The 27487-nt window shown below is 39.1% G+C and overlaps 1 protein-coding gene across 8 annotated transcripts in view; it reads left to right on the forward strand.

The window, feature by feature from the left end:
* Window positions 1-27197, forward strand: part of MTR (5-methyltetrahydrofolate-homocysteine methyltransferase) — a 52913-nt gene extending 25716 nt beyond the window's left edge. For 5 of the 8 annotated variants that reach the window (XM_064445760.1, XM_064445764.1, XM_064445761.1 and 2 more), the window contains 18 exons: window positions 9-188; window positions 1189-1305; window positions 1414-1554; window positions 5257-5346; window positions 5972-6124; window positions 6696-6803; window positions 10465-10565; window positions 12579-12646; window positions 13489-13609; window positions 16489-16570; window positions 17357-17455; window positions 18650-18725; window positions 19933-20088; window positions 20768-20964; window positions 23416-23616; window positions 24884-25076; window positions 25835-25947; window positions 26081-27197. In XM_064445760.1, coding sequence (XP_064301830.1) covers window positions 9-188; window positions 1189-1305; window positions 1414-1554; window positions 5257-5346; window positions 5972-6124; window positions 6696-6803; window positions 10465-10565; window positions 12579-12646; window positions 13489-13609; window positions 16489-16570; window positions 17357-17455; window positions 18650-18725; window positions 19933-20088; window positions 20768-20964; window positions 23416-23616; window positions 24884-25076; window positions 25835-25947; window positions 26081-26167 — 2283 coding nt within the window. In that variant the 3' untranslated portion in view covers window positions 26168-27197. The other 3 variants (XR_010371957.1, XM_064445766.1, XM_064445765.1) reach the window with 3 other exon arrangements.
* The last annotated feature ends 290 nt before the right edge of the window (window positions 27198-27487 follow it).

The raw sequence follows: 27487 nt of genomic DNA on the forward strand, positions 1-27487 counted from the left end.
TCCATTAGGCAACAGAAACAGAAGCCAAGATTGCGATCTGTTCCAGAGCTTACCAACTCCTTGTGAAAAAAGTGGGCTTCGATCCAAATGATATAATATTTGACCCCAATATTTTGACCATAGGAACTGGAATGGAAGAACATAACCTGTATGCCATGAATTTTATCAATGCTACTAAAACCATAAAAGTGAGTTGTAAGCTTATTTTAACTTGCAGTATTTTGCTGAGATTACTTTAAAACCCAAACCACCACAAAAGAAAAATATCCCCCACCCCCAACAACAACAACAAAACACTGCTGCAAAACGAAATGCGTTTTAAATTAGCAAGGGGGACTCTTCCTCTGAAGTGTAGCCATTCCCCAATATTGCTTGATTTCCAGTAGAAGTTCAGATAGTTCTATAAAAAATTTCCATCCATTATATCTACTGTAAATATACTTTATTAATTAAATGAGGTAACAATCACATTCATTTCAAGCTAAAAGGACTTCCCTGAAGGCATAGGTAAGCTGCCTTTTTAAACCAATAAAATTTCTGTTACTGTTGAAGGGATTTGTGCAGTAATGTGACTTCTTGTTTAGCCAAAAATGTGTGTAAAGAAGCGCAGCAGTGAAGAGCATCACCTGAATGCAGCCACACTGTTGTGTTTCACAAGGCAACTCGGCTGGCCTGGAGATGCTCTGTCAGTAGCAGTCTGGGGCTTGAGCACCCCACAGGCTATTTTGTCACCACAGGGCTTCTGGAAGGGAGGGTGCAACCTTGAGGTTAGCTGCTCAGCTACAGCCTGCTCCTGAGACATGCAAGCAGGCAGGCTGGCTCTCCTGTTTCCTGAGGGGTGGGGGATGGAAGAGCCCTAAGTAGGTCTGCACGGGGAAAATCTAGAATGCTGCTGTGGGAGGACTGATACATTTAGAATAGCACCTATGACTATGGAAACCATGGTAGTTGCTTACATATAACTAGGCTGGATCTTTCCTTTTACTTGTGTCTTTTTTTCTGCAGGGATTTGAATTGCTTTTTATGAATTTGAGTAATTATAAAAGGAGCTGGAACAGGGAAGAGAGCCTTGTTGTGCATAGCCAGTGCACCATAGCTCAGGGGCCAACTGTTTTATGGACTGGATGCTTTGTTTAGGTTTCCTTTTTGGAAAGCACTTTGCTAGAAATCTATGTACAATTCCTATAGGAAACACTGCCGGGAGCCAGGATAAGTGGAGGTCTTTCCAATCTCTCTTTCTCCTTTCGAGGAATGGATGCCATTCGAGAAGCAATGCATGGGGTGTTCCTTTACCATGCAATTAAGGTATGATGTGCTTTTTGGCTTCCATATGTTTGCACCTGTCAGATGTGCAGTGCTATGTCTGATAACCCTGGTTGGGGGATTCTGTATGGTTTGGGGTTTTTTTTTCAGTATGGCATGGACATGGGAATTGTGAATGCTGGGAATCTGCCAGTATATGATGATATCCACAAGGAATTGCTACAGCTGTGTGAGAATCTAATCTGGAACAAAGATCCCGATGCAACAGAGAAACTTTTACATTATGCTCAGGTAACTTCCAATTTTAAGCTTTGAATAGTAATTAGTTTAGCACCTGGGCTTTAATACCTCCCTGCTGGTGATAGCCTCTAAATTGCACGTGTCAATCTAACAGTGGGTGTTAGAAGTTACTAATGATACTACAAGTGATTCAGTTATTAATACAGAATAAAATGTGAACTCTGTGATAGGTTGAACCTCTGCAGTTTCTTAGGTGCCTTGAAAGATCCTGCACCAGAGTTCTTCCTGTGCTTCAGGAGACCAAGCTGCAAAGGTGTTCTTTTTAAAGAACAAACAAACCCAAAAACAAGAAGCAAAAAATTCCAAACTCCACCCTGCCAAGCCAAAAAAACCCTCACAAACAAACAAAAACCAAACAAAAGCTAGAAAAGGCCAACCCAAAACTGAAGCAAATCTTTATGCAGGAGCTTAATTGACAAGTGCACTGTGGGAGACAAAGAGTAAACCTGTCTCTCTGGTGGCAATGGTTTGCTTGGAGCATATGTAAAAGGTGAGGTAGTTGCTTGTGGTTCCTGTGCCATAGACTTCCAGTTCATGTAACTCATGCCAAGAGTGAGGATCAGCTATTTAGTGTTTTTGAGATGCTGTAATGATGGTGGTGATAAAAGACAACAATTACACACCTGAAGGTTTCCAGATTATCAGCCCTTAGATGACTGCTGAAATCCTGTTCTGAAAAGAACACACAGCAAAAGTCTCTCTGGGTTAGGTGGCTCTTAGATTTAAGCACACAAGGAGGTTTGCCTGCCTGTCTTGTAGTTCCTGGAGGTATTATTTCAGTGCACAGCTTCATTTGGTTTGTAGTTTGCCCTGTGGTGGTGTGTGCTTTTTAGAAGCAGTGGCAACGTTGAAAACCAGTAAAGGAAGACTCTCCCTTTCCCTTGTGCTTAGGCTATTTTAGATGGCGCTTTTAGTGTCTTAGCAATTCACCTGGGAGCGATCTTTTCTCTATAAGCAGAGTTTTACCATTATGGTATTCAGGGTTGCAAAAAGAGGAAGAAAAAAAGAAGGGGAATTCAAAAAGGATTGCTTAAGCAGTGTTTCTGCAGAAGACAGAATGTGAATTTAAATGGAACATGAAAAGTAGAAATGGAAGTGGATGACAACTTCTAGATCTAGAAGTTTGGGATGCTATGGTTGGAATCTCTGCCCTTATTTGTGGTGGGAGTTCTGTTGCAGGAGTAAAACAGCCCCCAGTTGCAAAAAGAGAGACACTCTTGATTCAGAACATCTTTAAAAGCTTTATTAAAATTTAACATAAAATATTACAACTTCCAGGTTTTGATGGGAGGTGAGCATCCTGATTTGGATTTCATCTTGTCTCTGGACAAATGTGAGAGTCCAAATAGATAGTAACTTACAGCAATGAGAAGGATTATTACATAAGGTTTTGGAGTTGGAGGTGTATTTCAAAATATTTATTCAGAGCTTCCTCTGATACAGTGTGTTTTGCAGGCAGCTCAACACTACGCAGCCATTCACTCGTTCCCCTTCACTCGTTCCCCGCCCCCCACAGTGGGGTGGAGGAGAGAATCAGGAAAAAAAAACCACATAAAATTCATGGGTTGAGATAGAGACAGTTAAATAGGACAGCGAAGGAAGGGAGAATACTACTAATACTACTACTACTACTACTACTGATAAAAGAATATACAAAATAAGTGATGCACGATGCAGTTGCTCACCATCTGCCAACCAATGCCCAACCAGTTCCCGAGCAGTGGTCCCTGCCCCATGACCAACTCCCTCCAGTTTATCGACTGAGCATGATGTGATAGGGTGTGGAATATCCCCTTGGCCAGTTGGGGTCAGCTGTCCTGGCTGTGCCCCCGCCTGCTCCCTGGCAGGGCATGAAAAGCTGAAAAGTCCTTGACTAGTGTGAGCATTGCTTAGCAACAGCTAAAACATCAGTGTGTTATCAACGTTATTCTCTTCCTAAACACAGCACTATACCAGCTACCAGGAAAAAAAATAAACTCTGCTCTAGCTGAAACCAAGGCATAGTGGAATTGAGTGTCTCTTAAGTTCTTTTTTCTAAAGGTTTTTTTTAATACAAAAGTATATTTATTAGTCAGTAAGTGCATATGTTCTTTTTATTTCCAATTACTGCAGTTTATTCTGCACAAAGAACATAGAACGTGCAGTTCCCTTTCAACTATCGCACCTCTAATAGAGCACCAGTGAAGTTTCTTCCTAGTTCTTTCAGGTAATAGTAATGTACCTTGCCAGTTGTTTGAATGCTAGACCTGTGGGGGAAAATGAGGAACTTAATCCTTGCAGATTTAGGAGATCGGTCTTCATTTGAAGTTTGAGATTAAAAAAAAAACCAACCAACATTTTCCATAAAGTGTGTAGCTGCAGACATTCTCCAACTGAAACTTTGTCCCATTTATGGCAACGGGGATTGTGCTTCCAAAGGCAGGTTTTTGCATCCTCACATGCAGTATAATCATCCTGTTTTTAAAGATCTGCGTGTAGTGCTTGCTACTGTGGTCCCTGTGCGCACGCCCTACAGCTTCATGGGTTATTTTTAGGTTGGAATGGTTCCCTTTCTCAAGTGTCTGGCCAGAGGTCAAGGAGCACTTGGTACCTTTTCATTGAATCACAGAAAGTCTGAGGTGGGAAGGGACTTCTGGAGGTCATCTAGTACAACCCCCCCCCCGCCCCCAATCAGAGCAGGGTCAGCACGCGAAGGTTGCTCAGGGCTGTGTCCTGGTTGTTTTTTAATATGACTAAGGATAGAGATTCTACAACCTCTCTGGGAAACATTTTCCTCCTTCATTCATTCCCTTTGTACAAACTAGGCCTATGAGTGGAATAAGGTTTGGCAATGAGAAGCTGTGAAGTTAGCTAACGTTTGAGTAAACATGAATGAAAACTTGTTCTGGTTTCTGTTCTCGAGAGAGAGATTTTGTCTCTATGACTTTTGGTGTGGCTCTATCTTTAAAAACTTGCTGATGAGCACTCAAAAGTATGGGAGGTTCATAAGGACTGAAAGATGTCAGATTGTGTGGAATAACCGACGGAGGAAAAGAAATTACTTGCTTGAAGTGTGGTGGTGGAAGTAATGGATAGCGTGCTCTTCCACGAGCCTTCCTGGGGTGGGTCCTTGTCCTGTGGCCTTCGCGTTCATCGCAAAGGGGAGCGTGAGGCAAAGAGAGTATGTGAGAGTTTGGGACGGTCTGTGTGTGTGAGAAACAGTAGTTCTGTGGGCCGCCTGATTGAAAACACATCTGTGATATGGAATAGCATAATCTATTCCAGCAGAAACTGAATTAGTGCCAAATTAATTAGGATTTTAAAATGAAGTGTAGTGTGTGGGCCAGGAATCAATTTAAATTATGTTCCCAGAAGTAAAACCCTTAGGATTAGTCATTTCATAATTTTTAAGAGTGTGAGAATTATTAAACTGCTCCCTCTGTCTCTCTTTTTTTAAACTTTTGTTCTTTTATCTTTTCTTTACATCTTCATATACCTTCTGGGATGTAGACCCACTAAGTGTCTGTAGTGCATCACAGGTGTTTGCAATATGATTTGCATGTATATAAAAAAATCTTTTGAATAATCTAAAATTATTTTATGGGTCAGTACTTGAAATTATCCTCACTTTTCTAAAGATAAAGTCTGTAGTTGTACTTTTTAAGCTTGCAAGCTCCTCTTCAGAATCATGCCCAAGATGTCTTTCCTCTTCAGAATCATGCCCAAGGAGGAAGAAAAGTTGTACAGACTGATGAGTGGCGGAAAAGCTCTGTGGAGGAAAGGCTGGAATATGCTCTCATCAAGGTGAATCTGTGCAGAAAACTGTCCTACCCACCAGGTCTCAGAGACGTGATCTTAGCTCAGACTTTAAGGGACACTTTGCCTTTAAAAATCCTTCAACTGCCATTCTTGTAAAGGCTATTAATTAGTAATGAATAATATATTTAACTTCAATAACAGAGAAAATTGTGGTGATTTGTCTTTAAACTTCACAAGCTGAAGTCTTTGACCCTTGATATTTTATTCCACTAGTATTGGTAGTAACATACTGCTTTTACTTTCTAACATATTGCTTTTACTTTCCAGGGTTGTTTTTTTTTTTGGTCCTTTAACAGCACTGCACTGAGTGGCACTTGTGCTGAGGAAGCAATCTTTGAATGTTTGGTGTTTCTTATGACATGGTTAACAAAAACAAACCAACCTGTTAATACAGGGGACTCTTACTTTGAATAACTTTATATGCCTAAGAACTACAGTGTTTTTGTTTCCTAAGAAAACCCATTTTAAATACACATTTGAGGTATTCTCAAAGATCAGCAGCATCTAAAGTATCTGTTTGTACTTTCACTGTGATTTTTTGGGGGAAGAAGGCAACTAAATAAAAGCTGTATTTCCAGCAAGATAAAAACTTCTCAATTTTTTTCCCCAGGGCATTGAGAAGTATGTCACTGCAGATACAGAAGAAGCAAGATTAAATCAGCAAAAATATCCTAGACCTCTAAATGTAATTGAAGGGCCTTTGATGAATGGCATGAAAATAGTTGGTGATCTTTTTGGTGCTGGAAAGATGTTTCTGCCTCAGGTAGTGAGAAAATTATTTAATATATTTTCCTATTTTGCAAAAACTAGCATTGCAAACTGTACCCAAAACATTCTATGCTGGCTTTTTTTTCGGATATAGCAAACAAATTGTGAAAATTCAGGTGCTGCTAATAAGCAGCCCTGTTTTTCTTTATTTTGGAACTTGACTTTCTTTATGTAGTTTTATATGTTTGTTTTCTTTCTTCCTGAGTGGTTTTGCTTTATCTGAAATCCAGTTTTAAATCTGGGCCCATGAAAAAGAGCAAGAGAGAAGAGATCCAAATAAAAATTGCCATGTTTAGCATCTTCCATGTCTAGGCCTGGTTGTAGCTTCCAGTTCTATTGTGAGTGGTCCGAGAGGTTGCACTGTGAAAGCAAGTGTCATGTGTAGACCCTTAGTCCAGCAGGGCCAGCAGCCTGCTTCCGCAGAATGCTCTGCAAAACTGGAATCTGGGTTTGCAAAGTTCTGTTTATTGTTTGAATAGGTGTAAAAGAAAGCTTTGAGAAATCTGAAGCTATTCCTATACGTGATTCTTACTGTCTGTTTTCTCCTTCTCTGTTTATCTATGCAGGTGATAAAGTCTGCTCGAGTTATGAAGAAGGCAGTTGGCCACCTTATTCCCTATATGGAAAAAGAAAGAGAGGAAAGGAAAGCTGAAAGAGGCAGCGTAGGGGAAGAGGCAAGACAGAGTCCTTTGTGCCGTTACTCTTTCATAGCATGCCCTGACAAAAATTGAAATTATTTTTTGCTGATGACATTTATTCAGGTTTTATGCTGGAGAGTTGATGCAGTCATATGGAAACCAACAATCCTGGCATAATTTGAAGTAGATCTGAAATTCATAAAGTGCAGATATTGTGGAGCTCTGCTTGGTGTGTGCCTAAGCTGTTGTCACAAGTTTCCTGAAGGATGTCATAAGCCTTTGTAGGCCCGTTATACCAGTGTTACTTATTTCTTGTATTTTTGTAGGCATTTAATTCTAGTGTCGTTTATTTATGGTACTTCCAACTTTATGGCAAATTTTTCTATTTGCTTCTGCCGTCAGTGAACTATGGAACCCTCTTTTGCATCTTCAAAGCCTGTTACTGTGTTTCTCTTTACTGAGCTCTTCCCTTCCCCCTAGCCCTGACCATTTTCCCAGCTAAACAAATCAAATTCTTCCATCCTTTTTCTTCATAGATTGTGACTTCAAGTCCTCGTATTATGACAGAGTAGTATGTTCATGGCTTGTGTAGCCATGACCAAGTTGCAGGGGACAAGCGTTTTATGAAAACAGGGTCTGAATACAGTCTTCTCATATGTGTGTTTTTCCACCAGTTTCTGAAGAGTACTTTTTATGTAATATTTTCAGTTATATATATTTTATATATCTAATAATTTTCATATCCTTGTGGGCCTTTCCTTTATAGTGTTTCCTGTTTCACAGCCAACAGTTGGAGATGCCTGAGAATAGTTTTATCAACTACCTGTGCTGGGACTTGAAATAATTTCTTCCAAATTTTGTTAATGGATTATGTGATAGGAGAATTGGAAAATGAAGATATAGGATGTCCCTTGTTTCTCTAGACTGACAAGATTCCATTCAGTAGAAAAGAAAGTTCAGATGAATTGGACAAAATCCCCTTTTAAATGCTCGTGTGTGCTGTTTCCTACTATATTTGTAATGTGATAGATGCTTAACGCTTTGGTTGTTAAGTATTTTTTTTCTTCTCTTGTCTTTGACTATCAAATTTAGGTTTGATGTACATTTACTTTTCTTTGGTCCTGTGGAACCTTACCTTGAGTGTTTGGAGACAATAGCTACTATCAGAAATTGGTATTTAACACACACAGAGAAAGGAAGAATAGCAGAATTTCTCTGAACTGTGATATTTGTATATTTTCTTCGGTTTCCCTTCTGTGGATTTTTGAATGGTTCCTAATTCTTCCCTTGAAATCTTCTAACACTGTATCTTTCCATTTGCTGTGGGCCTGTTGTGCGATTGTCAAGCATAAATGTAATGAATACAGCAAATAATTTAGAAAGAAAAATGACCTGATAATCAAATCTGACTAATCTTAATGGAGGAAGGAGAATGCCTAGTCTCTTTTCCTATGCTCTTTCTGGATGTGAAGGTGTCTTCTCTCCAGTATGTCAAGCGGATCTGTTCTCTGGCTGTCATGAGTCACCTTTCTATGTGTCATCTCTCTCCTGCTCATGCTGTTCTCTTTTTATTTTAATTCGGATGACAATGCCAGTATTTGGCACCTTCTAGCTTGTTCTGCTATTTGAAATCAGTGAAATTCGTTACCCTATTGCTTTCATGAGCCCTGGATTAGGATCTACTGTGAACCCTCTGGCACTTAATTCTCTGGCTAAAAAGAAGTGAAGTGGAATTTGAGAGGTTCTTAAAAATATAGCAAGCGCTCTGAAGAGATCATGAGATATTCTGTGTGACTGAGGAGAGCAGGAGGGAAAAAGTCGGGCTTCTGTCCTCCTGCATTGTATACCTTCTGCTGGGCAAGGGATGCAGTGCTTTCCTCTTAAGAAAAAATGTTGTAGAGAATTGGTGAGAGAGGAAAAAACAGCTGCATCTTTTTTCAAAGTTAGATGTTGGCTTGAAGGAAAATGATTTGCAGACTCTGGTAGCTGGTCCGTCTGATGTTACCCAGGCTACTGTAACCTCCAGGACAGTTTTAGTCACATACTGCCAGGAAATGCAAGGCGTTGATAGTTACATTTGAGGATAAATAGCTGTGGCTATGGATCTCCATCAAGATTTTTTTTTAAAAAAAAAAAGCAGCCCTTTGGATGTCTGCCCAGAACTTGAGGACCTCCTAGCTTGAGACAATTGAAATGACAGTGTGCCCTAAATAGGGTTTATTTAAAATAGTGTGTGCTCTGGCCCATGTTGTTTACTGCCCAGCACAGATTTTCCTTATCCTTGTGTGCAAATCCAATTTTTTTTTTCTTGGCTATCAATCACAAGTTAAATCATCAGTAGTTATTGGGTATGATATGTGTGGGCAGCACTTTTTGTTCTTCTCCCAGTCCTTGATTAATATCTTTCCCCAGTTTTCTCTTATGTTCCAGCAGTATATTTTCAGCTGCAAATTCTTTTATTGATGTGCTGAGATTGATGTACTTACAGACCTCCATTTTGCCTTCTCTGTTCCCTGGTTTTCTGTAAAACAGGAGCGCTGGGGAGATAATAGATTTTCAGTAAACAGCAGCGTTGGTGGGGATCCAGGGATTTTATTCAACAAATGTGTTAGGACCGTGGGAGATGCTAGTATCACTCTTGGTAATATATAAAGTTTTTTTCCCCCCAGAAAATTGCAACTGCAGAAGGCAATGTAGGTTCCTGAAGTAGAGAGCTACTTGATACTGTCCAGAAGAATAAAATGCTTCATAGAAGGATTTAATTCTCCAGTTCTGCCATCTGCAAAGGAGATAAGATACTGGCCAGAAAAATATTTTGTAGTTTCACATGGAATCTGCTCAGGTTTCCACTTTATTTAAATTCTGTGCAATTTAAGTAGTCTGTGACTGACATCTGATCCTGCACCAACTCAAACATGGCACTGAAATAGCCTGGAGCTGCTCCAAATGATACGACTGATTATACAACTGAAAATGCATTGCAAAGGTCTGTGTCCTGGTGGAGAGCTGCTCTCGGAAGTTCCACTGTTGCCCTGCAGATAGGAGCCCTTTGTCAGGGCTGAATGCCATCTAGCCTGGGACCAGCTTGTGACAGTACGGTTTCCCTTCTTTGAGGAGATCCTTTTTCCCACCTGTTTGTTCAGCTTGGGTAGTCTGAAGTAGCCTGATCACTGCACTCAAATGTCTCCCTTGCTATTCGAGTTGCACAAATTTTTGCTTTTGCTAATTCCTCTCATTCTTCTCAGCACATCATTGAAAGATTGTTCTTGATGCACAACCAGGCATGTAATTATGAGTGTTCATACCCCTTTGTTCTAAATATTTGATCTACTTCAACTCTTTATTGGTGAGGTTTATATTTGGAGTACTTTAGGAGTTCACTTATTGCACTGCACAAAATGCTATCCAGATCTGGAATTTTTAATTTGCTATTTTGGGTTGTTTTGTTTTTTAAACACAGATTTTTTTGAATAATATGAATGCAATTTGCAAGAGTAACTCCTGTGCAAGTTTTTAATACCTGGGTCTTTTAAAATAGTTTTTAATATTGACTATGTTACCTCTACTGCGCTTTGCAATTACTTGTACTGCAATAGGAGTCTTGGTCATGGATTAGGATTGCACTGTTGAAGGATCTGTGCAAACATACCTCGGCTTCAGAGTAATTTAACTCTTGTGTCATTTGTTCAACTTTCAGGATCCTTATCATGGTACGATAATACTAGCAACTGTGAAAGGAGACGTACATGATATCGGCAAGAATATTGTGGGAGTCGTTCTGGGCTGCAACAACTTCAGGTAGAGGGACTAACATTAGGTAGCTGGGAAATACACCTGTATGAGGCTAGCTAACTAATATGTTAGGCTAGCCGCCTCTGTGGCAATAACAGAAGTGGGCATCTCTTGGGAACTGTCCTCTGTTCCCCAGGTTGTGGCTGGGAACACAGATCATACTAGCTATTACTAATGGGGCAGCAAGAGGGAGTATAGCCTCCTCCTTTAATGCTTTTTTTCTTAATAAGTCGGCATCTGAGGGGAATGCAGTTTAACATCAACTGAAACATAGATGAGAGCATCGGTTTTTTTCTATTTGTTTTTTCTTAGTTAAATATAATGTCTGAAGAAATCAGACATGACAGTGGTAGTAGGCAAGACTACGCGTGGGTTGTGCATTGTGATGGGAAAAAGGAAGTTTTGTAAGATTTGAATGAACCTTTTAGCCTGTTTTTCAAGCTGCTTGTTAACTATGGGGTTTTAACAACTTGCTGGGCTATGTTTTTTGTTAAATAAGAGATGAGATTCTTGTCCTGTTTGTGAGCTTCAAAAGATAGAACTTCAAGAGGAGTGAGCTCTTCCAAGGCCTGTGTACCTGCAGCAGGGTTGGCAATAGTGTTGGAATGAATGGTCAAGGTTCAAACAGAGCCCCTTGTTAAGCGTCTGTCAAAAGTTGTGCAAAGCTGAATCTGCTTTGGAACTCTGTCATACTGTTCATTCCTTTAGTTTTGTTTTGACTTGGGGCTGTAATTTGCTCTAAAAAGATCCAAAATGGTCTTTTTATTTTATAAGACAAAGGGTTGAAGCCAGTAGCAGTGCTGTGTATATGCAGTATATTCCATTTCATCATCTCTTGAAATTCTGTAGATTGGTTTCAGGCTTTTTTGAGCTTTATTTAAACTTACTGAACTGAAGCCACAGTGTTTTCTGTCACCATGAGTATGACTTGAAGCTGAATGAAGCTAGCAGGCTGGGGTGGCTTATTTGGGGGGAAAAAAAAAACCCAAAAAACCAAACCTTGGCAATGGCTAGGGTGAATAGGGATAAAATGCTAGCAAGGGAAGTGGTGTCTCATTTCATAAAATGTACACTTTAATAGGACAAAGAAAACCCTGATGTGAGTCATCTTATGTTCCTGACATAAGATGTGATGTCCACACAACCTTTCCATAGTGTCCAAATAACTCCAGAAATGCCACTGCTGACGGTTAATCCTGGTGGCTGTGAATGGCTAAGCACCACACAGCCAGCCTCGGTGGGATGGGGAAAGAGGAAAGGAAGAACAAAAGCAAGAAAAATTGTGGGTGGAGATGAAACTGTTTAATAAGTGAAGGAGAAGTGGAAGAAGAGAGAGAGAAAAACTGAAACAAGTGACGCAAAGGCAATGACTGACCACGTCCCACGGGTGGGCTGATGCCGAGCCAGTTCGTGAGCAAAAGACAGCTAACCCCCGCTACACCCCTTCCTCTCCCTTTTTATTGCTGAGCATGACATCATACGCCATGGAATATGTCTTTGGTTAGTTTGGGTCATTTGCCTGGTTTTGTCTACTCCCAACCTTTTGCGCGCCCCCAATCTATTCCCTGGGGGCTTAGAGTGAGGAACAGAGAAGGCCTTGATGCTAGACAAACACTGTTCATCATTAGTTAAAACATTAGTGTGTTATCAGCATTGTTTTGCTCACAAATCTAAAACACAGCACCATACCAGCTGCTGTGAAGAAAATTAACTCCATCTCAGCCAGGCTCAGTACAACCACAAAAACATTATTAAAAAAAAAAAAAAGCCTCTTACACTTCCATTTTCCTATCTACTGTATCATCTGGAACTCTGTTGAAAATTTTGCCAGACCCAGAGGTATTTCCTATATTAAAATTCCCAACAGAGGTCTTAAGAGAAACAAACAAACAAATAAAAATCTCAATTTTAACTTCAATTTTAGGTCAGTCATTTACAGTAAGAGCAATGTATTTGCCCTGTGGCAGAAATTTGATCTGTTTTTTAAAGAATCTTGTATCATCTTACTTCTTTTCACAGAGTTATTGATTTAGGAGTCATGACTCCATGTGATAAGATATTGAGAGCTGCTGTTGAGAACAAAGCAGGTATAGAGAGATTTCATTAGTACTTCTGAACTGTTTAATTTTTAAAGCCCACTCACACTTTTTCATTGCTGCTCATTGCATTCCTATGCTGTCTATGATTTGGTCAGCCTATCTTCAGGTAAATCATTGCATTAACAGTAGTAATTATTTAGTATTTGGTGCTTCTGTGAAACCTAGCCTGAGGAACTGAAAACCTGTATCAGAAGGACAACTCCAAGAGCGATGTTTTAGTATTTGTTTTACAAATGGATAAATGGAGCCTTGCAAAGGTTGAATAACTTTGTGTTGGGTCTTAAATCAGTGGAAGAACTTGGTGTTCAGGCTGCCAGATCAGTGACTATGAAATCAGGAATGAATCGTTCTAGTAAATAATGAACTTTCTGAAACAAGTTACGGTTGCTTTGAAACACTCTGCTGCATCTTGGAAAAGATGAACTCTGTGGAACAGGTGGTGAAGTTCAAAAGTGTTTGCTGTTTAAGAAGAGGAGAGCTTATCGTTATTTTGTCTTATTTCCCTCCTCAGTGCTGAACTTCAGAGTTTTGAAGCTTGCTGATCAGAAGTACTGTATATTCATTGCAGAAACTAGAGCAGTAGGTGTTCAGCAGCTGTGAAGACAGTTTGACAAATATCCTAAACTGGGGATTTGGAATCACTTTAATTCTTGGAAAGCTTTCACTTTCTAGTTAGGTCAAACCTCGCTTCTAGACTAGCAACTACCCTGCTTTTTCTCTCACTATTCCCTATCTGATGTATGAAAGAAACGCTTTCTGTAATAATTTCTGTGTCTTTTTAGAGTGGATTTGCTAAACCTTTTGTGTATGTGTTTGTAAATTTGCAATAGATATAATTGGCCTATCTGGTCTCATCACCCCTTCTTTGGATGAAATGATTTTTGTCGCCAAGGAAATGGAGAGATTGGCAATAAAGATTCCTTTGCTGATTGGAGGAGCAACTACTTCTAAGTAAGATATCTCTGTGGGAAGATGGGGAATGTGTATGAAAATAGTGTTAACCAGGGAAAAAGAGCATTTATAGCCATTTCTCTCTTGCTTTCCCTCATTTTCTCCCAACACACATACTGGTATGCATATACTTAAGACCAAATGTTATTTCTTATATCAGAAGTCCTAGAATAGAGAGGTAAAATGCAATTGGGACACAACAAATAACATTTTAAACAATTAATTTTTGCGAGTGTTGCGTCTTTTGCAAGTGTGTATTGTATGTGGAAGTATTGTATCTTTCTAGAAGTTCACACACATATGCATATGAATACAGCTCTGTTCTTCTAAGGGGTTGACTGATCCGTTTTGATTCACCAAAGTATTCTAAAAATGCAGGATTTTGAGGCTAGAAGTGGTCATGCTGACATCAGGGAGGTTTTAATGTGTATTCTTGGATTACTGTTCAGCGCTGTGCTGATCAGGTTGAGACCCCAGTCATGTTGAGCAGGCTGAGAGGGGATAAATTCTAGCTGCTTGCCTTGAAGTTGTTACCATCTTGCTTTTGATAGACTGAGCTTTTCTATTGAAATCTTGTTCTCTCAGATGAAATAATACAGCTGCTATGATGTCCTGAAGACCAGCGTTGACAGCTCACTGACACCTAGTATTAACACTACCACAAATGTGTTTTAGGCATGTGTAGCGGCCTTGGGTCATGCTTTGCTAACTGGTTTGTGTACAATATGCTTGAGTAGTTGACAGCTCAGAAGACTGCAGAGGTCATTTCTTGTATAACCAGAAGCTGTTCGCAGTGTTGCTTTCTTTATCAGAGCAGCGCATATTTTAGCAGAGCCATTAGCTCAATGTATTCTGTATTTTTGGCCTTAGCAAATCATCCCATAATTTGACAGGCAGTGAAGAGTAGGATCGCTACCTGTCTTTATTGGTCCTGTAGTTATAATGCAAGGTAAAGTGTATCCTTTTTCTCCTTCTCCATATAAATGTCTCTTCCTATGGCTTTGATACGGACAACAAACATGGAGGGGTTTTTCTTAAAAACAGAAAGGGGAAAAAAAAAAAAAGTCTTATTCTAAATGGAGGTCTTAGGAGAGCCCTTTCTTCAGATCTTTTTAGTCTTTGTACACAGAGCGCTGTGGCCGAGTAATTGATGTCAAATAACTAGTATAAAACAACTTTGTAGAATTTATTTAGAGATGAATGTAGCCAACAGCAAGGCAGCACTAGTTTCATCCTTGAATATGGAAATTATTGAAGAATATATGTACAATTTGTATACCTAAATAACTTTATTCATGTGAACGGTATATAAATATGTACTTACGCTTATGCCCAGGCACATACAATTTCTATAAATTATATATCACGTAAATGTAATCTTCATGGAAGTCTGGATTGGTAATATATATTTAATTTTACTTCCACAGTCTTAAGTTTAACCTCGTGTGCGTTCTGGAAGATTGTGTACATGTCAGAGGTTGCTAATGAAGAATCATCAGCTCTTTTTCTCTGTAATAAGTAGACATTCTTATCTGGAGTTAGGAGACCATAAGTACTTGGAAGGGTGGATAGTGAGGTTAGTTTGAAAGAGAGAGAGGCTGGATAATAGAGTTTCTTCATAACTTACAATAACGATGATGTTTGCATTCTCACTCTCCTGCTTTGGTAAACTCAGATGCTGACAAATAATGGTGACAGTTTTGTTGTGGTAATGTTTGTTTTTTAAAAACATAAAGATTAGTATGTACTAGTTGATACATTGTCACTGTAGGACCATGCCTGGTTTGTTTCCCTTGTTCCTATCAAAATAGAAGATACAATATTTTTTTCTTAAAACAAAACAAACAAAAAAAGCTGCCAAGATCCAAAGTGCATTGCCTCGAAGAAAATAAGAAAATTAAGATGATTGTGGACAGTTGTTTACTGAGCTGTGTTGCAGTCATCAGTAACCTCCATGGCCAAATGCTCTCAGTATTTAGACAACCTGAAGAAACAGGAGATCTCATCTTTGCTGTGGAAGATCGCTTCCTGGGTTCTGATTTAAACTAATTTTAAAAATGGTGTTTGACCTTAGCATTCAAGAAAGCAAACTGAGCTTTGGCCTGCAAGGTCTTCGTTCCTGCACTTGCTTGCACAGTTTGCCAGGACTCTGAGCAGCAGGGGTAGCCAGCTGCATTTCACGTGATAGCTTAGGCCTGAGTTTAGGACTCCAAACTTTAATTTGATCAACAAAGTACTATAATATAGAAGGAAATCTTTTCATGAGGACTGGAATATGAATAGATGCCAAATAATTGGGCGAATTGCGAGATTTTTATGTGAATGACTTGGCTGACCAAGCAGGTGCAAGTTTGTAACAGTTATTGACCACCGGCAGAATTCCTTCTTCAGGTGAGTAGAGAGCTTGTGCCTCTGGTTTTGAAGTAGAGCATTGCAGAAACGGAATAATCATCAATGAAATACATTAATGCTAATCCGTAGACACAGAAACTAGCACGTGGGAGGAAAAAATATAAGATGAGCAAAAAAGAGTAAGAAAAAATTGTCAGGTTTTGGTAGGCTTAGTTTGGAACATTCTCACTGAAACAAGTTGCCGACTTTCAGTCGGCGGGTAAGACAGTGAGGGAATGCGAGTTGGCACATTATTATGAAGCATTCCGATACTCTTCGAAGAACAGTGTTTATGTACCTATTATTAAAATCTGTGTTTAATCATCCATGCATAGCAGATGAATTAATGGCTTTCTTCTTTAGAAGTTCTGGTCTATGCATTAAGTCAGGATTTATTTCACTGGGGGTTTTGTCTGGGTGGTGTTTTTTAGTTTCTTTTTTGTTTGTTTCAGTTGTGAAATGCTCACTCTTTTTCTTTTTCATTTAAGAACACACACAGCTGTTAAAATTGCCCCTCGATACAGTGCACCTGTAATCCATGTCCTGGATGCATCCAAGAGTGTTGTGGTTGTAAGTTCCAAGTTATAGTTTCTCATCCATGCAAAATTATATGCCCTGTTCTTCTGTTGTGCCTCTCATCCTTTCCACTAAGGCTTAATGTTATGGCAGAAAACTGAAGAGCCACATCAGAGACCAGTTTCTAAACTACTATCGCTTCAATTGTTTTTTTGCTGCCACAGGGTTATCTCATCTGACTTGTGTCAATTATTGTCACTCGATACCTTTATTTTAATGCCCATTTCTCTAGTGAGGGTGACATGGTTCATTCTGAGTCCCTGACTGTAGTTTAGCAACATTTCATAGTGAAGAGCGATGGGGTTAGATGTGATCTGCTATTCTCTATTTTGGACATATTTCTGAAGTTAGTGATATGGCAACAATAGTACTATAGAACGTCTGGCTGAAGCTTTCTGGGATGGATGCTCTCCCTGTCGGACAAATGGGTAGTTTTAGCTGGCAAATACCTGCTGGAAAGAAGCAGGCCAAGCTGTGTGGTGTTTCTACAACTATTCAGTCTCTGAAGTCTTGGAGTGTTCTTCTCTCGGGTCTTCCCAGAGCCGGACTTGGCTCTGCTAATACTGTATGTGTAGTAGGGCAGTACTCTCAGTAATGATCATATTCTTAATTATGTTTTGAACCTAGCTTGCAAATTAGTTGTAAGGCTTAGTTTAGTGTTGTCAAGTATAATTGGAAACAAGAGTTTGAAAGACACATAGCTTAGACTGAAGTTTGTACTCTCTCCTTACTATAGTATGTTACGGTATGTACTCAGCGCTTTCTGTGTACTATTTTCAGTGCTCCCAGCTCTTAGATGAAAGTGTAAAGGATGATTTCTTTGAAGAAATATTAGAGGAATACGAAGAAATTAGACAAGAACACTATGAGTCTCTCAAGGTATAAACATCATTTCTTCAGCTTCTTTTCTTGTTTGAAGTAGTTAGTACTTGCCTCATTACTAACTCTGTTTCAGCTCCCTACGAAGATCTTCAGGTAGATTTATGCTGATTTAAAACATGCAGTAGAATTGATGGAAAACTTCCAGAAGTGCTTATGAAATAAAATTTCTAACCCATGAGGGAAAATTCTGCATGAGTCTAACACACGGTTGGCAAATTCTTGATTGTCCTCAGTGGGCAGTCAGTGCTATCTCCATGGAGCTGGCAGTCATGCCAGCCAACCTACAGGAGACCAGTCCTCTCCTAGAGCAGTAGGTGGAAACAGGGAGTTACACCGGGGTAACTAAAATGGCACTGATTGGTTTTGCTGGTACTAAGCCACACCCTGTGGTGTATTTTACAACACTGCGCTTTCCTGATGTGTTCATATGGTTTAGGTTAGGTATCTGAGCAGTCTCAGAGAGCTGAGGCTGCCATTTCAGGAAAGTGAAGAGAAGGAAGCAACGAAACGTGGAGAGGGGCTCTGCAAATTAACAATAGGAAACGATGTATGACTCCTCTGAGGCCATCTTTGTAAATAAATGCAGAAGCAAGCTGAAAGTCATCTGGCTCTCACTTGGTCTCTTGGTAAAGAAAGATAAAGCTTGAGGCCTCCTGCTGAGGACATTTGGCTTGACCAAGTTTAAGACTGCACAGGGACCCAGTCCACTTAAGTTGAGATCAGTGAGTGCAGCACTGTCCTTTAAGCAGAGGTCAGCAGTGAATATGTGGGCCTTACTGAAGTTGTTACAAATTTCCTGTGCCTTTCAGAAGAGCCAGTAATTTGCCCAGAGGCATGCTGCAGTCAAAGGTGCTGGTGTCACTGAAATCTTAAGCAGGCAGTAGGAGAATCTCTTACTGTATGTGTATTTTCATGTAATTTGAAGTAATAAAGGAACTTCTGTGCAGTTCAGAGGAACTAGAAATCTTGTAGGCCACTTCCGTTAGAAGTGTACAGGAAAAAAATAATGGTGTGGTTGGGATGGAATCTTACTTTACACTTGTGAACTGGGAGTTGTTGGAACTGAAATTGTCTGTTGTCAGATTTGTCCTGAAGACCTTTGTAGTAAAACTCTACTACCCAGCCAACAGTTACAGTTTATCTGTCCGAAGGATGGCTGGCTTTATGAAATTAGCCTTTATGTCCATGCAGGAAAGAAGATACTTGTCTCTACAGCAAGCTAGAAAAAAAGGTTTCCATAACGACTGGTTATCAGGCCATAAACCAGGTCAGTTTAAATGTTGCTGTTTGTTGCTGTGTCTTTCCTTTATCTTATGTATTTTATGTATCTTCTTAACTAGATATTGCTTCATTAAACTTCAGGATAGAGTAGTGTAACAACTTGAATAAATTGATGTCTGTCTGAGCAGAGATGTTGGGTTTTTTTCATAGATTAGAGCATCCTGTTTCTGCATTTTATTTTTTACAGTATATGTAAAAAACAAATTAATCATTAATAAAAAAAAAGTAAAAAAAAACCCTAAAACAATGAGTTACCCAAAACACCATGTAATCAAAGATAAGTCTAATGCCTGCTTTGCAAAATAATGTCAGACTGGCTCATTATATTACAAAACTTACTATATCATATTTAGGGAACCCATGTTGTGACATGCTATTTATATCAAATTGCTCCTTACACTTTTTCCTATCCTTCCCCCATTAGTTTCTGTACCAGTAATTTATTTATTTATTTACTTATTTAAAATTCGAGACTAGAAGTACAAACAGCATTCCACAAGAAGTGCGTCCTGCACTGACATTAACACTTCACTGCTTTCTGTCATTTCATTTACAAGACTCAACAAGATGATAATTTTCAGTAGCTCATCTTAAAGGTTGTATGATAAAGTACTGAACAGCACAGACAAGACAAGGGCAGAGCTTGTGGCTACATCATAACATAGGTCCATCTCGCTTCTTCACTTGTGCATTTGCGTCTGAGCCAGTGTGTGGTGGTTGCAACAGTTCATATAAATTACCTAAAAATTTACAGAACTATTTTACATTACCATAGCATGTAATATGTCTGTGTATAGAAAGCAGGATTTGCAAATATGAAAGGTATATGCCCTAAAAATACGTGGGGTACTGGTGAGTTGTTTAGGTTTTTTGGTCTTCTGTTTTGGCCAATATTTTGGCCAATGAAATAAGTTCAGAAGTCCAACAACTAATAAGTGTTGACTTATATGAAAGAACAAAAGGCCTTAAATTTTCTGTTTCAGCTTTCTGTGCCTTTTATGCCCTTTTTTTTTAATTCACATTGTTACTAGGGTAAGGTGTGACTTGGGAATGAGATGACAGTCATCTAAGACAAGTACTTTGGAAGAGGTCACTTGCAGTGGTGGAGGCTGGTGAGCATCAGTTATGCTGCACATAGAAGAGCAATATTAAATCAGTTTCATGACATCCAATTGTTCTTCTGATTCTTACAGTTAAACCAAAATTCATCGGCACAAAAGTCTTTGAAGATTATGACCTGAAGAGGCTGGTAGAATACATTGACTGGAAGCCTTTCTTTGACGTCTGGCAACTTAGGGGAAAGTATCCCAACCGGGGTTTCCCTAAAGTGTTTAATGATAAAACTGTAGGTGAGTATTGAGATTGTGTTTATTTCATGTAGATAATCCTAACAGAGCTGCCATGCTGCATTAAGATTCTGAAAGTTTTGAAATAGTGAAAATACGTGGAAACCCAGTGTCACTGAAATAATTCATTTAAAGCAACACTTAATGAACCAAGTGTTGGCATGTGAGGCTGAAAAGTAAATGGGGAAAAATGCTCAATCATCTTATTGTAAATTCACCTGCCAAAACACAGAGAGGTGTTTTAATGACATAAGGTAGCAGCAGAGCACTTAATGGATCTGTGTCCCCATTGTGGGTGAAGATGGCAAGAGGGCTCTGGCTCCTTTTGAAACTATTCAGTAGGCCTTGAAATACGTGATAAAACTGCAAGGGTGACACTGAAATCAGTGTTCTGGATCTGCTGCGCTGTGGTAATGTAGGTGCACACACATGTTCTCTCTTCCTCATTTTATTCTGCGTCCTCTACTAGAATGGTGCTGGCTGAAATGTTGGGGTTTTTCTCAAGTTATATGTTGTAACAACTGTATAGATGTAATCACACAGCTATCTCTGCTGCAGCTGACAGATTGTTGCGGTCATCAGAGGATTATGTGGAAAATGAACCAATCTTCACCAATTCTTAAACCTGTTTAGCCAGTAGTGAAAATATGCCTTTTCTAAAGGGTTCTCTTTTTTATCATAGGTGAAGAAGCAAAGAGAGTTTATAATGATGCACAAAATCTACTGAAAACATTGATTAATCAAAAGAAGTTACAAGCCAGAGGTGTGATTGGGTTCTGGCCAGCTCAGAGCGTTCAAGATGATATCCATTTATATGCTGTAGAAGAGGCAGTGGGATCTTCAGAACCAATAGCAAAATTTTATGGCTTAAGGCAACAGGTACGGTGACAGACCATTTGTTACAGTGATTTTTTTTGTTTCCCCCTGAATTGTAAGAATGTAACAGAAGTGCCCTATTAAAATCGGTGCAGAAAATGGTGGTTGTAATCTGTCCGCAGCCGTTGTCTTGCTATTTCTTTCAGTCATAACAAGATCTTGTTAGTGACGACCCAGGTTTTCGTATTGTAGTATTTGTAGCATTTCGCTTTGTAGTAGTTGTACAAAATGCTTTATAGATTTGATGTCTTCAGATACGATGTGTGTCTTTGTTTTAATATTTAAGAGGTGCTAAAGCGCTATGCTGTATAAACTCATCACATGGATCCTATGTGCTAAATTAGAACCTAGTGAACCGTAAGTCTCTAATACCGCTGGGTTCTGCCTTAGATGAGAAATTCTGCTTGAATGTGTTAAAGGTTAAAAACACGTATAAAACAGGTATTAAAATACCTGGAAAATAAAGCTCAATGGAGGTAGTGTTTTTGATAGTCTTAATTTTTATGTAAAATTCGCCATACGAAGAGGCAGTTTAGAATGAGTTGGTTGGCAGCTAATTCTGATCAAGGGAATCATTATTTTAAATATTCATGCTTGAATCATGCTTACCTAGATTTGCATTTATTTTGATAGATTGAGCATTTTCTAGATATTCTGCCTCTCTTTCTTCCCTACCTTCTGACTTGGCTTCTTCATAGTTCACATTCAGAGTCATCAAACGTGGCAGAAACAAATTTAACAACTACCTAAATTTCTGGAGTACAGTATTCTGTGAGGACAGTCCTGTGCCAATATTGCAGAACTGTTCTAGGAAATACATGACTTTATCTGTTCCCTGGAACAGATCATCTGTTCCATGAAGATGGATCTAGTGTATTTTGACAATCCATGGCAGACGTTTACATAAACTGTTCTCACAAGCATTCAGGCAGGGCTGTTCCAGGGCCTCACTACCTAGTTAAATGTTTTGATATCCCATGTAAATCAAGTTTACTAGAATTTATTTTCCTGGCCTTTTCCCAGGGTTCTCTCAAGGAGAATATCTGATTTGAGGTGGTTCTTGTAATGGATTTACTATTGGAATACTGTTATTTTCTGTAGTCTTTTGATCTTGTATATTCCCAGTTTATTGAGGCTTTTCTCAAAGATTAAGGCCATGAAACTCTGTGCTATTGTGGGTACTCTTCTTCTGGAATATATGTATTTTAGTTGCATCTCTTTCAATCTGGTGTCCATAGTAATTCAGCAGAATTCTTTCTATGACATTGACACTATTAAGAATATGACGTAAGTCTAAAAGTTAGAGATGCATTTAGTGTTGTCCTTAACTGTAATCATGACAAAAGAACATTAAATTAACACGGACTTCACCTGTGAGGAAAAAGGATATTTTTCCAGTTTTATGGTACTTTCTGTAATCTAGTAGGGTTTAGAAACTAGGCAAACAGTTCACTATTGTTCGGGGTGTGGTGGTGGTGTTTTAGTAGTTTTGTTTTTTTAAACTGCTGTTGGGAGTGGGTGAAAAGCATTGTTGAAACATTGGCATAGAATAAGAAAACTTGGAGAGGAATCTTCAGCTAAGTGATAGCCATGAAATAACTTTTATCTCTCTTTGGGTAGATTTACAAGAGCTGTGCCACTTTGTAAACAGCAGTCATGTTCCCACAGTGAATATGCCGATATGATCCTCAACCATAAAACTTCTTGTTAGGTGCTATGGCCAGCATTCAGTCACCTCTTCCTATTCCCTTCTTCCCATTTTGGAAAAGGAGCTGGCGAGCAGGCTATTTCCTATTTGCATAAACCCACTTGAACTTTGCTTGGGATTCAACTTTTCAGTACTGATGGATGCATTTTGTTTGTATTTGTGTGTGGCTAGTGTAAACCTACATCCCAGCACTGTTTTGTCTGGATTACTGAGCACATGGTTTGTAGCATAAGAAACTAAGAGTGTTTATAAACTCTCACAGCCATTCTAAAATGGGAGTAGCTGAAGAATTCTGCAGTTTGCTTGACAGGGATGTGAACTATCAACCATCAGTTTTACTAACGAATGTGGAATCTGTGAGCGCCAGAGATGGAAAATTCCAACTCTTACCCAGTGGTTGGCACAAGAGTGTTTGGTACTTTGTAATAACCTGTCTGCACAATATGCTGTTAAATCTTACTAGCTGTAAGTAGAAGCAAAACACCTCTACATGTGTGTTCAGCACGGCATCTCTCTTCTTGGACATTTTGTTCTTCAGTGATCCAAACACCCTCAGAGTAAGAGAGGTGTTTTTCTTCTCATTCAAGTACAAGGCGGCCATCATGGCTCAAAGACCAGTTAGGTGTTTGTCAGAAATGCCTTAAGCCCTTTAGTCTTAAAAATACTGGTTTTTAGATTAATAGGGCACTAATACGTAATATATTTTTTAAATGTTCTCATTTATTGCATTGATTTTGTTACTTTAGGCTGAAAAGGACTCTGCCTGCACAGATCCATATTACTGCCTCTCTGACTTCATAGCGCCACTGGATTCTGGCATTCGTGACTACTTAGGCCTGTTTGCTGGGGCCTGCTTTGGTGTAGATGAGTTGTGCAATGAATTTAGGAAACAGGATGATGACTACAACATCATAATGGTAAAGGCTCTTGGTGATCGGTTGGCAGAGGTATGAGGTTTTATCATGTGTTTCCTTGCAAATTTTCTGACTGTACTAGATTTGCCTGACAGGTTGCTGTTTCAAGTTTTAGCATAAACTTAGACTGTTGCCTGTAACACATGCTCTGCGTTAAATCTGAAAGTAAACTGGTTCTACTGAAATTGTCTTGAGGGGAGAGTCCTCTTCTGAGCCAGAGGGGACTCTGCTGTCCATATCTTCCAGCTGCAAAAGCATCTCTGAGTTCTTTGTGAGGTTTTGACAACTGATAGAATTTAGTAGGTTTTGAAACAAGACTGTTTAAAAAGAACTATCTTTAAATCTTTTTTTTATGTACATGAGAATGTGTTTGGACCCACGTGTGACCCACTGATTATGTTCCTGAATTGCAGACGTACCTTCTGCTTTTCATGGTGACCATGCAGATGTATCTAGGGTGCAAGTCTTTTGACTTAACGCGTCTTAGGCTTAGACAGACGTGCTCTTAAAGCTCTAACTGAAGTGGTTTAGCAAATGCTGTCACTTCCCTCCTACCTCTCTATCCCCATCTGCCTGCCCCCATGCTTACACCGAAGTAACCATGTTAAACCTCACAGCAACTTCAGTGCAACGCAGAGAGGGTTAGCTCTAGTTGTGTATTTCAAGCTATAATGGAATTTCAGAAATTATCATCAGCTGCCATCTAAAGATATTTACTGAAGTGGAAGTTTCTCCTGAAGGCAACCATTGCTGGCAAAATAGAGTAAGCTCTAAGAGCAGTTAAGAAAAGCTGTTGCCCACTTTCAGCTAGAGGAAAGGTCCTCGGCTAAAAAGAGCAGCGGCTCTTACATCTGATACTGCAGGGATGCAAGAATGATGTGGCCTTCCGTAGCTAGACCTGGACGAGATACCCAGAAAGTCAAGACCTAACGACTTCAGCGTTATAATGATGCATTGCTACCGTAGGCTAATGAATTTCATCTTTTCCGGTTACTTGTCCACATCTTTACCTCTTCAAGTATGTAGGATTTTAAAGCAGGACAACCAAAAAATCCAGTCTGCCAATAAGACAAAAAATTAAAATACTTAAAGTAGCAAAATAAATATTTTATGTGAATTTTAATGCTATCAAATTTCTTACCCGTAATAAGAGGTCCCTTAAAAATTAAAATGGGAATGGGGAGAAAGTTTCTATCATTGTTTGTCTTCTTCACATAGCTATTGCATCAGTCCACACAAATTAAAAACAAACAAACAAAAAACCCCACCAAACCAAAAAATCTTTGCATTCTCTTCCAAGGCATTTGCTGAGGAGCTCCATGAAAGGGTTCGAAAGGAATTCTGGGCTTACTGTAGTACTGAGCAGCTAGATCTCTCTGACCTACGCAGAATTAAATATGAGGGAATTCGCCCTGCCCCGGGATATCCAAGCCAGCCTGACCATACAGAAAAACTTACCATGTGGAAACTTGCAAACATTGAGGAAACAACAGGTACCTCTGTCTGCTTTACTAAGATTTTTTTTTTTAAAGTGTGTTTATGCAAATGAAGATTGAAATGCCAACACAACAGCGAATTGGGTGGTGCAGAGCTACAAAAAAAAAAAAACAAACTGAAGCTGTTCTCTGGGAGTTGCTGTCTTTTGCTTTTCATTGCCAGTTTTATTTTGCCTCATTCAAGGAAGAATTTTCAAAATACTGCCAGTGCTTTTGGTGAAGGAGTTATGTCCCTAATTAGCAGATTGCATGCAAACAGGGTTCTGCTGCACAGAGGAAAAATTCTAGCATCCTTATGGTTGCAAGAAGACATTCCAGATATAAACAGGAAAAAAGCCAATTCAGCAGTGCATTCCCTGGTCCACAGAAACCTTGAGATGCTAACTCTTAAAAAAGGAATGAATGCCATTTGTTTTCCTCTGGTATTTTGTGTGTCGGACATTTCACTGCTACTTCCACAATTCCAAAAATACCTTCCTGTGTTTCAAAACCTCTAGCTGCCCATTTCATTTGCCAAAATATCCAAGGTTTTGCCTTCAAACTGTGCAGTCACTCTGCAGTAATGAAAGTCTGCAATATATTTAAAGCTATGTATGTATGGTTTTTAATAGTTAACAAGTGGAAAATGGTTTTGGTTTTACTCCATCTGAAAGCTTCTTGGTTTTTGAGTTTGCTTGAAGCTGCCCAGCAAAAAAAGGTTCTGAATTTATGCTTATCAAATCAGAGAATAAGAAAATTCTCATTCTCTTTTCCAGGAATTGGTTTAACTGAATCATTAGCAATGATACCCGCTTCTGCAGTTTCTGGCCTCTACTTTTCCAGTCCCAAATCCAAATATTTTGCTGTTGGCAAGATATGTAAAGATCAGGTAACTTGCACTGTCCACTGTGGTAGTGTTACAGCATTCAAAAACACCGTGTGAACAGATGTTCCGAAAACTTTTGTAAACAGTAAAAGCTGGAGTTTCTAAATCTTCATCATATTTTGTGGTCCCTTTGCAGGTGGAAGATTATGCACTGAGAAAAAATTTGTCTGTGGCAGAGGTGGAGAAATGGCTGGGACCCATTCTGGGATATGATACTGAATAACTGTGACACTTGCAGGCAAACGTTTTCTTTTGATGGTCTGTGCGCCAGAAGGAACAAGAAAATCCTTCCCACTGAAAACAGCTTTCTTCCATCTATCCCAATAACTTTTCTGATGGTTTTTAATTTTTGATCAAGGAACTTAATATTTCAAATCTGCCCTGTGCTCTTGGCTTGGGACCATGAATGCATTGCAGATCTCTTAGTCATAGCAATATACTTGTATTTATTTTTATTTCTTGCACAAATAATCCACCTGAGTAGCTAGATGTAGGGTGAGATGTGGAAGCTGCAAAGCTCTCCTGTCCTCAGGAAGGCTTTGAAATCAGGGGCAAGAATTTCTGTCCCATTGGCTGTGCATGTATGTAAAACAGAATTTCACTTCTGTTATTTTAATGTCTTGTGGCAAGTCCAGGTACAGAAATGAGATGTGATTTTTCTGTAAAGGCAGCACAAGAACAACTGGAATACAACAGATCTCCTTTTTTAACAATCTGTTTGCTCAGACGTTGCCCGTGGCGTTGTCCACCTCATGCTTCCTCTTCCTTTCAGCAAGCAACAATCTGTTTCTACTCTGTATAAAGGGTAATGGCACTTCCTACCTTACGGTTATGTTGTGAGGCTTAATTCCTATTTAAGCAAAGCTTGGAACTGACTTGAGTGTTTTACAAACTCCCAGGTACCTGGATTTTAAAAGCAAATAGTAGCAGTACTGCCATAAGTAACAGTTAATACCATAGGCTTACTCTTCAGATTTAACTGTGAGTGAGCTAATTGTTCATAGCTTTTAATAATCTCTGAAAAGTGCCTCAGGTATTATTTAAATGCTAATTTAATAAAATATTACGACAGAAAAGACTCATTTTTCTGGTCTCTAATTGTAAAGAAAAGACCAATATTATAAAGAGAACGTTCTTTTAAATAGCTTATCTATAATCTATTAATAGCTGTATAATTTTTGTAATGTCTTCATCTGACTTTATGCTAAAAGAATCATCTTGTATCAACTGTTTAATAAAGGTTAAGCTGTCAATGGTGTTATCCTATTAGAATCCTTTAAATGGCAATGATAAAATATGCGCAATAATCTGAATAGATAATGTCAAAATTAATATGCACGTTGTACCACGAATGTGAAATTATAAAGGCTGCTATGGGGTTTTTAAAGTAGTTGAGTAAGTTTGTTCTTAACTGAATGTTTTAGAATGTCTCATCCTTTAATGACTTACAAAAATCGTTTCTACATGGATCTCTCCCCTCCCCATATCAAGGGACTTGAGACATGTCATGTCGATCAGCTGATTCTTGCTGCTGGCACAGCTC

This window comes from Phalacrocorax carbo, chromosome 3 (assembly GCF_963921805.1).
Source record: "Phalacrocorax carbo chromosome 3, bPhaCar2.1, whole genome shotgun sequence".
NCBI classification, from domain to species: domain Eukaryota; kingdom Metazoa; phylum Chordata; class Aves; order Suliformes; family Phalacrocoracidae; genus Phalacrocorax; species Phalacrocorax carbo.